Source organism: Leptopilina heterotoma, unplaced genomic scaffold (genome assembly GCF_015476425.1).
Source record: "Leptopilina heterotoma isolate Lh14 unplaced genomic scaffold, ASM1547642v1 Lhet_7, whole genome shotgun sequence".
NCBI lineage: Eukaryota > Metazoa > Arthropoda > Insecta > Hymenoptera > Figitidae > Leptopilina > Leptopilina heterotoma.
Window position 1 is genome coordinate 397,977 of NW_025111161.1, and position 14,816 is coordinate 412,792.

The window sequence follows — 14,816 nt, forward strand, 5'->3', positions numbered from 1 at the left end:
GCACTGGAACATTTACGTTTTTTTCTTTCGATATCTTTAGAAAAACTATGATATTGTAAACTTAAATATACTTATAATTATAATTTGTGATGTTTGTGTTTTTTAATTATAATTATAGGAATACTTTGGTATTCCTATTATTATAATTAAAAAAAACTGCTATGGAATTTTTGAACACAAAAAAAAGTTTAGAATAATCATAATGGTTGGTACTAATTTATATGCAGAAATTGGATTCTCAATAGCAGATCTAAAATTATTATATCATCTTGTCAATACCATTTATTATGCACGTACTTTACAATTACTTGATCCATTGAATTGGATTCATTATATCCATTAATTACAATTGAGAACAAAAATATCCTCGTATATCGTAAATGCTAAAGTTTATTAAAACCTTTTCTCCATTTTTTTTTTTTTTTTTATATAAACCGAACGAAATTCTAGTTTTTTCATAATAAAAATAAAAATTTAATGTAAGAAAACCATCTACGTTTTTTCATTTTCCGCACGAATCGAAAAGTACAATGATATTTCCGCAAAACGATAAAAACGAAAGCGTCAAGTATTATCGGCCTGTCATTTGGTCAATGAAAGAAGAAAGAATCGCGAACGCGGAAACCGCAAATTGCACTGTAGCAATAAAAGCAATTAATTGAATGCAGAGCGTGACGATGCTTGCGGTTACTCTCATTATCTCTAATGTCAAACCAATTTCGTGCTTCTGAATAGCTATTGTATACTTTACTCACAGGCTTTGCGACAGAAATTTTGAGAGCGCCAACTTGCTGATACGATTATTTTTTAGGCTGTCAAACATCGTTGATGCTGCGTAATCCATTTTGGATCTTCGATTCTATTTCAAAACAAAGTTTCTCCACACAGTTTTTTTTTTTGACAACGATTTCTTCTTTTGGGTAGGGGAAGTATTTTCACACAATGCCTGATGGCATTATGAAAACAAATTCTAATTGACGGAAAATCTTTTTCATTTTTTTAAATTTAGATTCAACTTTTGAAGATTTGATGGATCCAAAAAATAATTCCAGTTCATATATGAATTCCACTTATGTAAGATTCACTCTTGAAATTTTTTACCCATTGGCCTTGCCCGTATCGTCCTTGAACGTGGTCCTTCCTCAATCACAATCTGTCACTTGCGATCCCGACCCACTTAAAAAATCCGGCGCACCAAATTCACACCCGAGAGAGATACACTCTCAATTTCTCTCCCCCAAAGATCCGCAGAAAATCTCACAAATATCACTTCACAGTTTCTCTCGCATCTATTTTAACTCTTATCCCACTGTATTTTTTTAAATCACTTTTCTCAATTTACTATTTTTTCTCATCAGTTGCATTTTTCTCGGCAATATATTTATTTGCTTCTCTTCACACAAAAAATTTCCATTCCATACTCTTTGTCAAATTGTAGAATGAAACTGTAAAAATTACTGCTTTCTGCAAAGGATGAAAATTTTTTTCTTTATAAAATTTCTAAGGCGCTAAAACTGCGAGGCATAAAAACTGAATCGAAATCCTTATAAATAAGTAAATATTTTTGTCATTGTTGATTTATCAGCGATCGATAGATGTCGACGCACGTCTAGGTCACTATGCCGATTGTAACAATGACTTCGCTGTTCGAAGCAAAGGCCTCTGGAATAATCTATGTAGGTACTTGTTATTTTTTTTTTGGTTAATAAATACCGTAAACTTCAACGATTAACGACAATATTGCTCGCAAAAAATTCAACAGCAACAATTTCTCGCATTGGAGTACAAATTACGATATAAACAAGGGGAACTGGGTTTTCTACTAAGCTCAACAATATTGTATCTTAATTTATGCTTTCTCAGTTAGAAAAGGTTATTTTAATAACCAGTCACCAATCGTTGCTCGAAATTTTTCACCTTAAGACACTTGATTGGTAGCATTTCTCCGATCTGTATGATCTTTTCTATTATATCGATTGCTCTTCTAAACTTTACCAATTGTCTTCTGTTTCGAATTCTCTAAGTTGCAGGATTCAATCGATTCTTAACGTTTTTCTTTTTGTACCTTTAGATTTATAACTTTAAACATTTTTGAACTACCAAAAGGTTTCAATTTCAACAAGTAGGTTATCAATTCTTAATTGCAAAAATTTTGCTATCTTCGATTTCTAGTTTCTTCAAATCAACATTAAATTAATGATGTCGATTTGATCAATATTTAATTACTTGAATCTTAGATTTAAGGCTAACGTTTCTTAATCACGTCTCTTTTCTTAATTTTTCCCCTTTAAAGAACAGACTTAATTCTAAAGATTATCTTGAACGTTTTTAAACAAATTCTACTTGTTTTGCACGAATTTAAATTCGTTTTATTTAAAAACTTTAGCGAACTCTAATTATTGTAATTTTTGATTCGATCGATTAGACTCCTGATGATAAATCTTAATCGTTGTCAACTTTAGGAGATGAATGTGATCACTATCATCAATTAAAGTATAGTTGAATGGAAGAAGAATTTTTTTCCGAATCCTTTAGAAGAAAAAATATTGAGATTTCCATCACGGAGAAGAAGAACTTTTTTTTTCAAGAAAAGAAAAAGAAAAAAAGGTCCATCAATTTTTATCTTTTTGCCGACAATCAATGGATATAGCACAATCACAACATCACATCCTATTTTCCACAAAAAGTAGATAACGTCATCTACGTGAGTATCTCGTCTAACGACCGGAAGTACAATTACCGAGTTCCAACGTGGCTCTGAGGTACCACGAGACAGATGATTCTCTCCTGTTTCTAGATCGATTTTCAAACTCCAGGTGTCTATCTCGAAACGGAAGCTGAGACTTCCTGGTTTGCATCTTAAGATTCTAAATATGGAAATCAGGAATTTTTTTTTGTACACCTCCACCTCCGCTTTTTGTAGTTCTGACGCACACTTCAACACTTTTCAGGGACTAATGTTTTGTTTTTGTTTTTTTTTTTTTGACGCAAAGAAAGATTGAGACGTAGAAAAATGACAAATACGAATAGAGAAGGAGTGTTTTCAAACCGATGGGCAATTACGAGCCCTTGGCCAAGCGCGTACTCCCGCTGTGGTTGTCGGTGTGACCTACTCGCACTGCTCTCAGCTGCTTCAACCCCCAGCTATTCCACCCCCGGTCGTTTTCAACCCCACCGAACTCGGGTAACCCCCTCCAAACGGTGAGGTACTTCCGCGCGCCTCCTCGCGCATCGAGAAATTTTCTCTCTCACTCTCTCTCTCCTTGCCTCTCACCTACTCTCAATCCTGTGTCTAACCCTACTGCCCCAAACCCTCGCAAACCGCCCATCAAACAACCCCCCCCCCCCACCGGCCTCGCTTCCTTCTATACTACACTACTCGCGCCAGCTGACTCACATCCTTCACCGTGTGTGAAATCGTTCCACCAATTCACCGAAACGATTTCAAGACTTATCGGGAGACGGAGATCGCACTTTGTCATTCGACTCAGATCAGGAGTCTTGAAATTGTTCAACAATAGATAAAAGTCTTGGTGTTGAGGGCTCTTGAAATACAATGATCATGTTTAGTTATCGGAATGGGTATTATGACCACTATATAAGAGATTACTGTTAGGATTAACAATTGAAAAAAGTAGTAATCAACTGGTTGGGGATGTATCAGTTTCTAATAATGATACCAATGAGAAATTGTTCTCCGAATTGTATGACATCCCTTTGTGACACTATGAGAGAATGTTAAGATTTTGAAGCTTAAAAGTAGATGTTATCCGGTACCGGCATTATGCTATTGGGTACCATCAAAGATGGTACAAAAATATTTATGTCATACTAAACGGGACCAAGTACTTATGTTGTAACGTAAATATTTCATATTTACTGTGATTAGAATTTAAAAACTTTAGACCATTAACCTTTAGGCTTCTTTAACAAAGCCTAATACTCCTAATACTCAGTGAAATAAATCTGTAACAGTTATGGAACAGTTTATTGGTATAAACTGTTCCATAACTGTTACAGATTTATTTCATATCTATGTCATCCCAAACTTGTAACATCCCCTGGTACAAGTTTATGATGACATCCCCATGGGCGCGAAAGCGTCTTTATTCTGAAAAAGTTCCTAAAACATTTTTAGAACATTTCATGTCTGCTACATAACGGCTTAAGAACGTCCAATATTCTAAAAACGTTTTTAGAACATAAAACGATCGAAACGATCTCAAGATGTTATGTGTAGGACATAAAACGTTCTGTTGAAAAAAGGAAACAAAGAAATTTTGAGTATTGCTTTTATCTTGATTTTATTGTGGTTTTTCTGTCTCGACAAATTTATATATTTATTGTTTCGTTGAATGTCCCCTATACTACATGAGCCCTTTCCTTTGTTTACTAGTCTAGACCTGAATTTTGTTTATTGGTTAACTATCTATAAAATCCTCCTCTACTTGTATCAGATCCCTCGAAGACCTCTCCTCCCCACCATCCCTCTTCTCTTCAGTTTTCGGACGGGCCAGTTGGTTTTCGTCATTGAAGCTCATCGGTCTGAGACTTGTCAACGCAGCAACCCCTTTTGGCTCATGACCACACGGTGTCAGCTAAGGAACTACCTCGATGTCTGTTTCAAGTCTCCACGTGGTAAAACCGGCTTTACTAACTGATTTTGACAACAGTTATGTATCCTTTTCTTAATTTTGTCATTGTGTTTGAATCTACAATTGCTAATTTATTTTGATTAATCGCCCTAAGCGACTTTGAATAAAGTTATCTATATTAAACATAATTTGAATTCCCTTTTTTTACAATTCCCTTATTCTTTTTATTTATCATATTATACACGTTCTAAAAACGCTTTAGGAAGGTTCCTAGAACAAAGATGTTTCCGTGCCCACAGGAATCGATATGGAACAAATCTGTAACAGTTATAAAACAGTTTTTTGGTGTCCATTGGGTATAGACCAAGGTTTTTCACAAAATAGGTGTGATATCGTCATCGTCGACTATGACTCTATCAATCATAAAGGCTATTTTCTGCACTCGCCCCGAGTTAACTCATGGTTAATGATAGTTGGTTAGCTCCTACAGAATGTCATTTATGATTGGATCATCGTTAACTCTGGATTAACTCTGAGTGCTCATCTGGTACAAAGCTCGAATCTTGCAATGATAGTAGGTTGATAACACAATTAAAATTGTCTTAACAAATAGTTCCTTATGACTGAAATCGCCTCTCTTGTTTTTGGCAAGATAGACAATCGAAATTGTCTATCAAAATTTTTTTGTGTGTTGGCTTTTTATGGAATCTTAAATCTTATGACAGAAATATCTCTCGAGTGCTTCGTCAGCAGTTATTACATGATCCAAGGTTCGTTGTTGGTCATTGAAATCTCCTTCAAATTCACATAAAATAGGAAAAAAAAGGTTGGTGGTGAACTTTAGCCATTTTGGTGGTGTAATTAATATCCGAGGAAAGTGTTTGGGGATAACCCTAAATTCAGACGACAGTCCACCGCATGGCCATGACAAGAGGACGCAATTGGAAATAAACAATCGTTACAATATATTTACACCGGAAATCCTGAAAATGATCCAATTGTACGTCAGGAAGCTCAAACACTTGCTGACCAAATTGTCAAGTACTATTGTGGCAATTGAAGTCTGGTACAATACATTATTCCAGGTGAATGTAGCCTGAAAATTACTACAAAATCCTTCTGCAGATGTTCATCTGGTTAACAATGTTTTGGATTCTTGAGTAAAATATTTACATGCTACCGTAATGCTTTGAAAAAGCAGTAATTGTTGCTAAAGAAATTGCAGAAATATTTTAAGTAGAACCTGACAAATCAGTTGACTGAACTGCACTACGAATTTTGTTAACAACGCCTGTTTCTGCTGCATCTGTTGAACGAAGCTTTTCGAAGCTGAAATTTATAAAAACGTATTTGAGTTTGAATATGATTGATGATAGATTAAACTGTCTTGTAATCTTGTCGATTGAAAACGATATATTCGAAACAGATTTCTCAGATCTTATTGATGAATTTGCACATAAGAAGAGTTGAAAAGCAAAATTTATTTAATGTTACTACCTGGGCTACTAATTTTAAACAAGTATCACTAATATTTTTGCATGCTGTATTTTTGTAACAATAAAAGATTTTAATATTCTTCTAACCTACAATTAAGAAACAATATTAAACAAAAAAGTAGCAGTAAAATAAATTTTTTAGAATAATTCCACAATATGATCATCGACAAATTATTTTTGGTGGTGTATGAAGCTTAGTAGATGTCAAAATTAAAACCATCTCACAAAACGTTCATGCGGACGACCACAAATAAAAAGTATAAAGAAAAACTTAATAAATATTTAATGGAGCGATTTGATTGTATACTTTTTCAATCATTAAATCCACCCTAGGTAAAATAACAAACAGTATTACAACTTAATGTAAACAAAATTCTTCAAAAAGTATATTTATATAACAAACAAAACTTTGAAAACTCAAATAATTTGTAGTAAACATGTCTAAGCTTTTTGTTTCCTTATTTATTCATTCATTAAACTACACTTGGTTTGAGGTAAGCTGACATTATGAAACAAAAAAAGAAATAGAAGTTCAGAACAACAATTTCTTATTTGAATGATATTAATGACAGTGATACAAAGTCATTAGGAATTTTTTTGATAATATATCGCTAAAAAATTAACTCCAAATGACATAAATTTTCTATTAGCTTTTTTTAACTCTCACTAATTTACTATAGGAAAATGACACATCGATTAAGCTCAAATTAAGAATCGATAAGAGTCTAATGAAATATTTAAACGCCATTATTTGTAATTTAAGCTAAATAAAGTGAAAGATAAGATTGAGAAAATAAAATAGTATAATAAATAGTATTTAAATAAAAAAATATTTTTTAATTGATTAATTTTTTACTATTAACAACTATTATTTAAAAATAACTTTTCATTTTAAAACAGATAGTATAAAATATAAGATCTTGATATAATTATTATTGGCAGGAGAAAATTTATTTTTCCGTAACCTGTTCGAATAATTTGATGGCTCTTATATTACGTGATAATCTAGATTAATTCTATAGATATAGTTTACATTAGGGATGTTTCCAATGAGAATAATTTGGCATACGTGGAAGAAGTAACTAAATATTGTTTCACAAATATAATCAACATTAAATATGAATGTAATTTACTGATAATCTTTTTTTTATTTTTCTAATACGGTTCCTGAACTATTAATAATTAATTTCCCAGTATACAAATTTTTGAAAATAAGACGCATATATTCAAGTACATGAAATCTGATAATAAAAATACATAAAGATTGATTAATTTTGTAGGGATAAAAAAACTTTTATACGTTAATTTTTAAAAAATTTCATATTAAGATTTTTTGTTATGGAAAAAAATAATTATCTTATGCGCATTAAATATTCTTCCTTTGCTACGTTTCTGGTTTATGAATTTTTTAAAAATTCTTTTTTGTCATATCAAGCAGAAAACTTAAAAAGTTTTCGTATTTTGAAAAATTTTCTTCATATTTTACTAAAAAAAAAAACAGAACATTCTATAAAATACGTATTATCTGTAATGTAAGTAAAATATCATTCAAATACTCTGAGCGTGAAAAATTCTATTTTAAGGTAGGGTCAATTGGGGTAGATACAAACAAGAGGTAAATACAAAAACAGTAATTACTTTAGCTTAATTTAAAATTTAAAATTAAATACGACAGGAAAAGTTTAAGCTTAGATGATCACTTTAAAGAGGTTCTGAGAATTATCCCCTTTTCTTGTTTGGCAATTAGCAGCAGTATAAGCGAAGATAATTTTTTTTTTAAATTAAAACCATAAAAGTAACTTTTTTCGTATTTTCTTTTGTATTTAAATAAAAAAAATTATATTATTATTTATAATTATTTATTACGTTTATGGCATAGCATTTTTTCCTTATATTAGAAATTTTCGAAAGTCAAAATGGCGGCTCAAAAATGGCGTCCAAAATCTCTAAAATTTTACACAATATTTCAAGAACATTGCATTTAAATATTTCAAATCTTTAGTGAAATATTTAATATTATGTACTGAGTGGGGTGGATAATAAACGTAAGAAAAGAAGAAAGTTCCTTTTTCTATAATGCCCACAAAATAATTCTCTTTTTCCCTCTTCAAAAAGAATCTACTCATAAAATTTTCTTTAAATTCACTTATAAAACATTTCTACTTTTTATATTTCTAGAAAATTGATTAGTTTTTATATTCTTTCATGTGTATTATTATCAAAAATTTATATGCCGGAAAATTAATTATTAATCGTTATGGCAAAAGTCAAGAATCTCTCCTTTTATTAAAGAAAATAATAAATTCAGAATCAGCACATTTATTTGTCTTTAATGTTTTTTTTCACGAGATTCTCTTTTTTTCTGATATTTTCCGAGCGATTTCTCACTCGAATGCATCATTATGCTGAACTGTCTGTGAAATTTTTCACATTTCTGTTAAGTTACTGCGAAAAAAAATATAGATATCACAGGGCATGGGAAAAATGAAGGAAACTGATTCAGAATATCAAACTATAACAGAATTGATATTGTAAATATTTAGATATTTTTCTATAACAACATAAAAAGTATAAATTTCGTACATTATGTTAGCTAACATTCACGTAATAGTGTTTGCTGTGTTCTGGGTTTCATGTACCATTCTGTAATCCTTGTTTTTGGTAAAGTTAGCTAAAGAGCAGCAATTAATCTAACATGATTTGAATCTCGTGACACTTTCAACAATGTAATGTATCGTACGTGTAAATCTCATTAATGTATTTGTGTTTCAATTTGATTACAAAAAACATTCTCTTTTCGATTTTCGCTAACCAATCAGTTAAACATGGATCAATCTAGTTATAGAATTAAAATAGTCTATGAAGTATAAATGTTGATTTAAACAAAAACAGACCCTGATAATAAATTCTGTTATTCATTCATTCAATCTATCGACATTTTAAAGTTAGTTTTTTTTTTTTATTTTTTTTATTTTATTTTATTTTTTTTTATTTTTTTTTTTTATTGTTTGACAAATCGAAAATATGCATGTTTATGATTTATAATAAAATAATATTTCAAATTAGAAAATTAGAATAATTAAAAAAAAATTATGGTTAACAAAAAAAACTATACCCGTTTTGCATTATTTCTATTTTTTAATTACAATTGTTTTAAAAGTCAAATTTTTATAAAATAGATGAAAAAAATATTTGTAACATTCTATTTGTCAATTACAAATTTTAATTAAAATACTTTTAATTAAAAACTTTTAATAACTTTTAGAAAATAGAGGAAAAATTTTTATTCAAAAAAAATATTCTGTTGCATTCATTTACAAATTTCTTTAATTCTAAAATTATTCGGAATTCAATTCAATTATTATTTTCTACAATTTTTAACTAAAATTCTTTTCTAAATTAATTATTTTTAATAAATTTTTCAAAAAGTTTTTTGAGAATTTTCAAATCCATTTTGTTTACAATTAAATTTTACAAAATTTCGATTATTCAGAAATTCTTCAATTAAATATGTATTAGAAAATAAAAACTTATAATTTAAAAAAAATTCAATTAAACTTCTTCAAAAAAATTAATTCTGCAGAATTATTAGTTAAAAGTGTAAAAAATTCAAGTTTTCAATGATTTTAATTTGAAACCTTTTTAGAATTCAATTGTTTCTAAAAATTCAGTTCTATATGCTTTTAAAATACAAACATAATGTAAAATTTGAACTGAAATTCATTTTTATGAAATGAAAATCAATTTTTATTAGAAAATTCTATGAGAATTAAATTAAATACAAAAAAAATTTATTTAATAATTGAATGTTTCTTAAAATTGAATACTCACGAAGAATTTTGTCAACAAATTTTTAAATAATTGAATTATTTTGACGAATCTTACTAAAATTTTTAAGAATAATTACATTTTTCGAGAAGTTCGATTAAAATTTTATTAAAAATAATTGAATGTCTGCGATAAGCTTTATTATTTATAAAAATAATTCAATTCCTAACAAAAATTGTATTTATTTATGAGAATAATTGAATTATTGCGAAGAAGTTTATACAAAAAATTTGTGAATTAAATTCCTGTGAAATTTTTATTTTATTTTTGAAAGTAATTAAATTTTTAAGTAGAGTTTTATCGAAATTTTTTTTTAATAACTGAATTCTTCTCGAAAAGTTTATTAAAATAGTAGATATAATGAAAATCGTTAAATTGAGGAAAATTTTTAAAAATAATTGAAATTTTGCCAATAATTTTATTAAAATTTTTGAAAATAATTAAATTTCTGCAATTATTTGTAATTTATTCTCCAAAATTAAAATTTTTTTTAGTGTTTTTAACTAAAATTATTCTACAAAACGATTATTTTTAATAATTACCTATTTATATATTATGTATTAAAATTTTTTTTTTAATTTTAATTTAATTTAAATTTTTTATTTTATTTATTTATTTATTTTTAATTTTTTAAAAATCTAAGTTCTTTAAAATTTCTACAAATTCATTCAAAATTGAAATTTTCAAAAATTTCTAATTAAAATTTTTTGAAGTTCATCTAGGATTTTTTAAAATTGTAAAAGCAACTGTTTTAGAATTCAATTATAATTTTGAAATATTCAAGTAAAATTATTCATTAAATAATTTCTAATTATTCATAATTTTATAATAGTTGTTCAAGAATTAAGTTATTGTTTAACAAGAAATTATTGTTAGAAAATAGAAACAGAAAAAATTGAAGGTTTTGTATTCAAATTCGTGGTAATTTGATAGTTTATAAGTCAAACAAAAAAGACACAAATCTTCAGAATTTTCTTATGAATTCTAAATTTTTTTTTTAAATTTTGAATTTTAGTTTATTAAAAATCCCTCACTTTTCCTGAATTCCCTGTCTCAGAATATATGATTATTACATATAGTTATAATACTATTAAAACTATATTCTTATTTTTCAATATTTTTTTATTTTTATGCAAAAAAAATTTGAATTAAAAATTTTTAAATTTCATTATTATTTTTAAAATTGCTTATTTTATTTTAAAAAAAAGTAAATAAGAAGTTAGCTGCTCGCGAATTGTTGCTAGTTTCATTTTAAAATAAGTAGAAGAATAATTCATCTAAAAAGTGGAATTGAGGCAAAAGAATGAGAATTCAACACCAGTGGTGCATCAAATATTGTTCCATTATTTATTCCTTTCTATTTCCTCTTCTCTAAAAATAAAATTTTTTTTATGGAAAGAAAGGCACTAGAATATTGTGCGACATACATTTTAACAATAAAAATTGTGATCTTGGTGTGGAGTCATGACTTTTCGAGAATATTAATTGTATCCGTTACGCATGACAGTTTTTGTAACTAAGAGACATTTTTTTATTGATTCTTTTTACATTATTTTTATTATTTTTTTATTTTTATTATTTTTACAATTTTTATTATTTTTATTATTTTTACAATTTTTATTATTTTTATTATTTTTATTATTTTTACAATTTTTATTATTTTTATTTTTATTATTTTTATTATTATTTTTATTTTTATTATTTATATTATTTTTATTTTTTTTATTATTTTTATTATTTTTATTATTTTTCATATTTTTATTATTTTTATTATTATTATTTTTATTAGTTTTATTATTTTTATTATTTTTATTTTTTTTATTTTTATTATTATTTTTATTATTTTTATTATTTTTATTATTTTTATTATTTTTAGAGATAATACTTTTTATATTCATAATTTTAAGTTCCAAAATAACTTTTCTTAAAAATGTTTCTATAAAATGTATTTTATATTTAATATGGAAACTTTTAGCCGGGGTTTTAAAGTGTAATTAAATTATTTATTTTCTCAATTTCTAGATCAAGCGCTACCCTTAAAAATTTTGAACTTTTCTTTTTCTTCTTTTTTTTTTTAGTTGAGAAAAGTTTTAAATTGCATTAGGTGTAAAAAAAGAATTCCCTTGGGATAGTGGTAAACAGTTTAAAAGTAGTTTTCACAGGGGCTATGCACATATCCGTTAATACTCACTGGCATATTCTTTTTTTCGCCCTCGGATACTTGCTAACTTTTATTTATTTTTAAAAAATGTCCAATTTATCATAATTGTTTTGAGTTTACAACATTTTTTCAAATCAATAGTATTTTTAACTATTACATATAATATGCGGGTTGTATTTACGAAATCGTATATAAATACGCCAGCTCTGGAATTTAATTTTTTCCGCAAGCACATATTTCCCTTTTGTTTTACGTCAGGACAATTAAAAATAAGCTGTGTAATTTTAGCTATTGTGCTTTTGTATTCCCAAGGATGATTAAAACTACAAATGTTTTATTAACTTTTAATTTGAGAGTCGACGAAGGTCCAAGAAATTCTTTTTTATTATCTTACTAAACAAAATAAATTTCAGATTATTAATTTTCTATTATACTTTTTAATTTTTATTTTCTGTATATAGTGTATTTTTATTTTTTTAATAATGTGAATATGTAATTTTTATTTTTTTTTTTTTTGCAAACGTTGAAAGTGATGAAGAGAGGCTTAAAAAAATTGATTTAAAAACTTTCTGTACTTAAAAACTAGAGTATGTACATAACTCTTTCACAATGTTGGGAGGATGAATCTGAAAGTTAAAAGACCGGAACGTAAGTTAAAACGAGGAGAGTTCAGCGACGTTGGTAAAGATTTAACGAGGGCTTGCCCTCGAGGTTTTTCGCAATATTTGTTTTTCAAACTTCTAAACATTGAATTCTAAAAGCATTGCACTACGACGTGCAAGTTGACTTACTTCTTCTGGCGAAGAAAAGAAAAAAAAACTTTCTGGCTTTTCGATTTTTTTGGCCTCTCTTCAATTTTCATGCCCTAAAGTCTCATTGTGGCAAAAGCGGAAATACGCCAATTCAATCAATATATGTATGTATAAAGCTAGTCAGGAGTTCAAATTCCGCGTCAGTGACAGATTGATCAACACGAGTAACATTTCATCAAACCAGACAGAGTTTAATTGGATACTATCCACCTATTTCGAAACTGTTTTCAATTATCAAACACCAATAATTCCAATCAATTTAACTGATTTAATTTTAAATTAATTATTTTTATTTTATTAGGTCCTGTAATACTCCTACTTTATAGTTTATAATAAAAGTGGTCTAAAATATTGCATTTATTTTTTTATTGCAGACTTCGTACTCATCAATGTAAATTATAATCAAATTCTTTAAAATGATTCAATTATTTTCCAAAAAAATATTCGAAATTCAATTATTTTTCATATTTAGTATTTTCATCAAATTCATTTATTCAAAAAAAAATTAATAATATTCATCCAAAATTCAATTATTCAAAAAAAAATTGATAACATTCATCAAACATTCAATTATTCAAAATAAAAAAATTGATATAATTCATCTAAAATTCAATTATTTAAAAAAATTGATAAATTCACAAATAACAAAATTTCCACAGAAAATCAATAAATTTAGAATAGCATTTGCAAAAAAATTTCGAAAAAATCAATTATTTAACCAAATTTGTAGGTATTCAATTCTTCAGAATAATTCAATTACTTTCACTAATAATAACATTTTTCATGGAGATTTAATTATTTAAAAAAATTTCTAATAAAATTCTAAGCAAGAATTCAATTATTTTCAAAAATAATAAAACTCATCGAAGAATTTTAATTATTTTTAATACTATTTTTAATTAATTAATCGAGAAATTCAATTATTTTTAGACATAAATTTTTCCACAATAATTGAATTAATTAAAATAAAATTTTCATAAATATTTATTATATTACGAAAAAAATTAATTATTTAAAACAATGTTTATAAAATTCTTATAAAGAATTCAATTATTTTCAAAAATAATAAAATTTTCCACAAAAATTCAATTCTTTTTAAACATTTTAATAAAATTTTTCTAAATAATTCTATTATGTTCATAAATAATGAAATTCCTCTCAGGAATTCAATTATTTATGAAAATTTTAATAGAATTCTTAGCAACTATTCAATTATTTTTATAAATAATAAAATTTATCGCGGGATTTTTAATTATTTTTAATACAATTATACGGGAATTGCTCAAAAAATGTAATTATTCTTAATAATTTAATTTTAATTTCTTAGAATATTAAATATTAAATATTAGAATTTTTCATAGGGATTCAATTATTTTTAAATATTTCAATAAAATTGTTCGAAAGAAATTAATTATTTTAAGTACAATTTTAATTACATTTTTTTTAAATAATTCAATTAATTTTTTAGATTTTATTAAAATTCTTCCTAAGAATTCAATTCTTTTTAAAAATTTTAACAAAATTTTTCGCAATAATTCAATTATTTTCATAAATATAATAAAATTCTTCTCAGGAATTCAATTAGTTTTGAAAATTTTATTAAAATTCAATTATTTACAAAAATATTAGAAATTTTTATAGGAATTAAAATATATTTTAATTAAATTGTTCGAAAGAAATTAATTATTTTAAATACAATTTTAATTAAATTTTTTTGAAATAATTCAATTATTATTTCAGATTTTAATAAAATTATTCCCAAGAACTCAATTTCAAATTACTTACTAATTTACTTATTATTTATTATCTTTCTCCGAAATAATTCAATTATGTCGAAAAATGAAACAAAATTATTTCCGAAAATTCAATTATTTTGAGGCATGTTAATAAAATTTTTGGCAAAATTCAATTATTTTCATAAATA

At 26.3% G+C, this 14,816-nt stretch overlaps 1 protein-coding gene across 7 annotated transcripts in view; it reads right to left on the bottom strand.

Moving 5' to 3' along the window:
- Positions 1-14,816, bottom strand: part of LOC122510525 (synaptotagmin-7) — a 405,459-nt gene that overhangs the window by 162,684 nt on the left and 227,959 nt on the right. The window contains exon 1 of one of the 7 annotated variants that reach the window (XM_043625253.1): positions 756-3,294. The exons of 5 other annotated variants lie outside the window; for them this stretch is intronic. In XM_043625253.1, coding sequence (XP_043481188.1) covers positions 756-844 — 89 coding nt within the window. In that variant the 5' untranslated portion in view covers positions 845-3,294. Of the gene's footprint in view, positions 1-755; positions 3,295-14,816 lie in introns of those variants that run through there. One more of the 7 variants, XM_043625254.1, reaches the window with a different exon arrangement.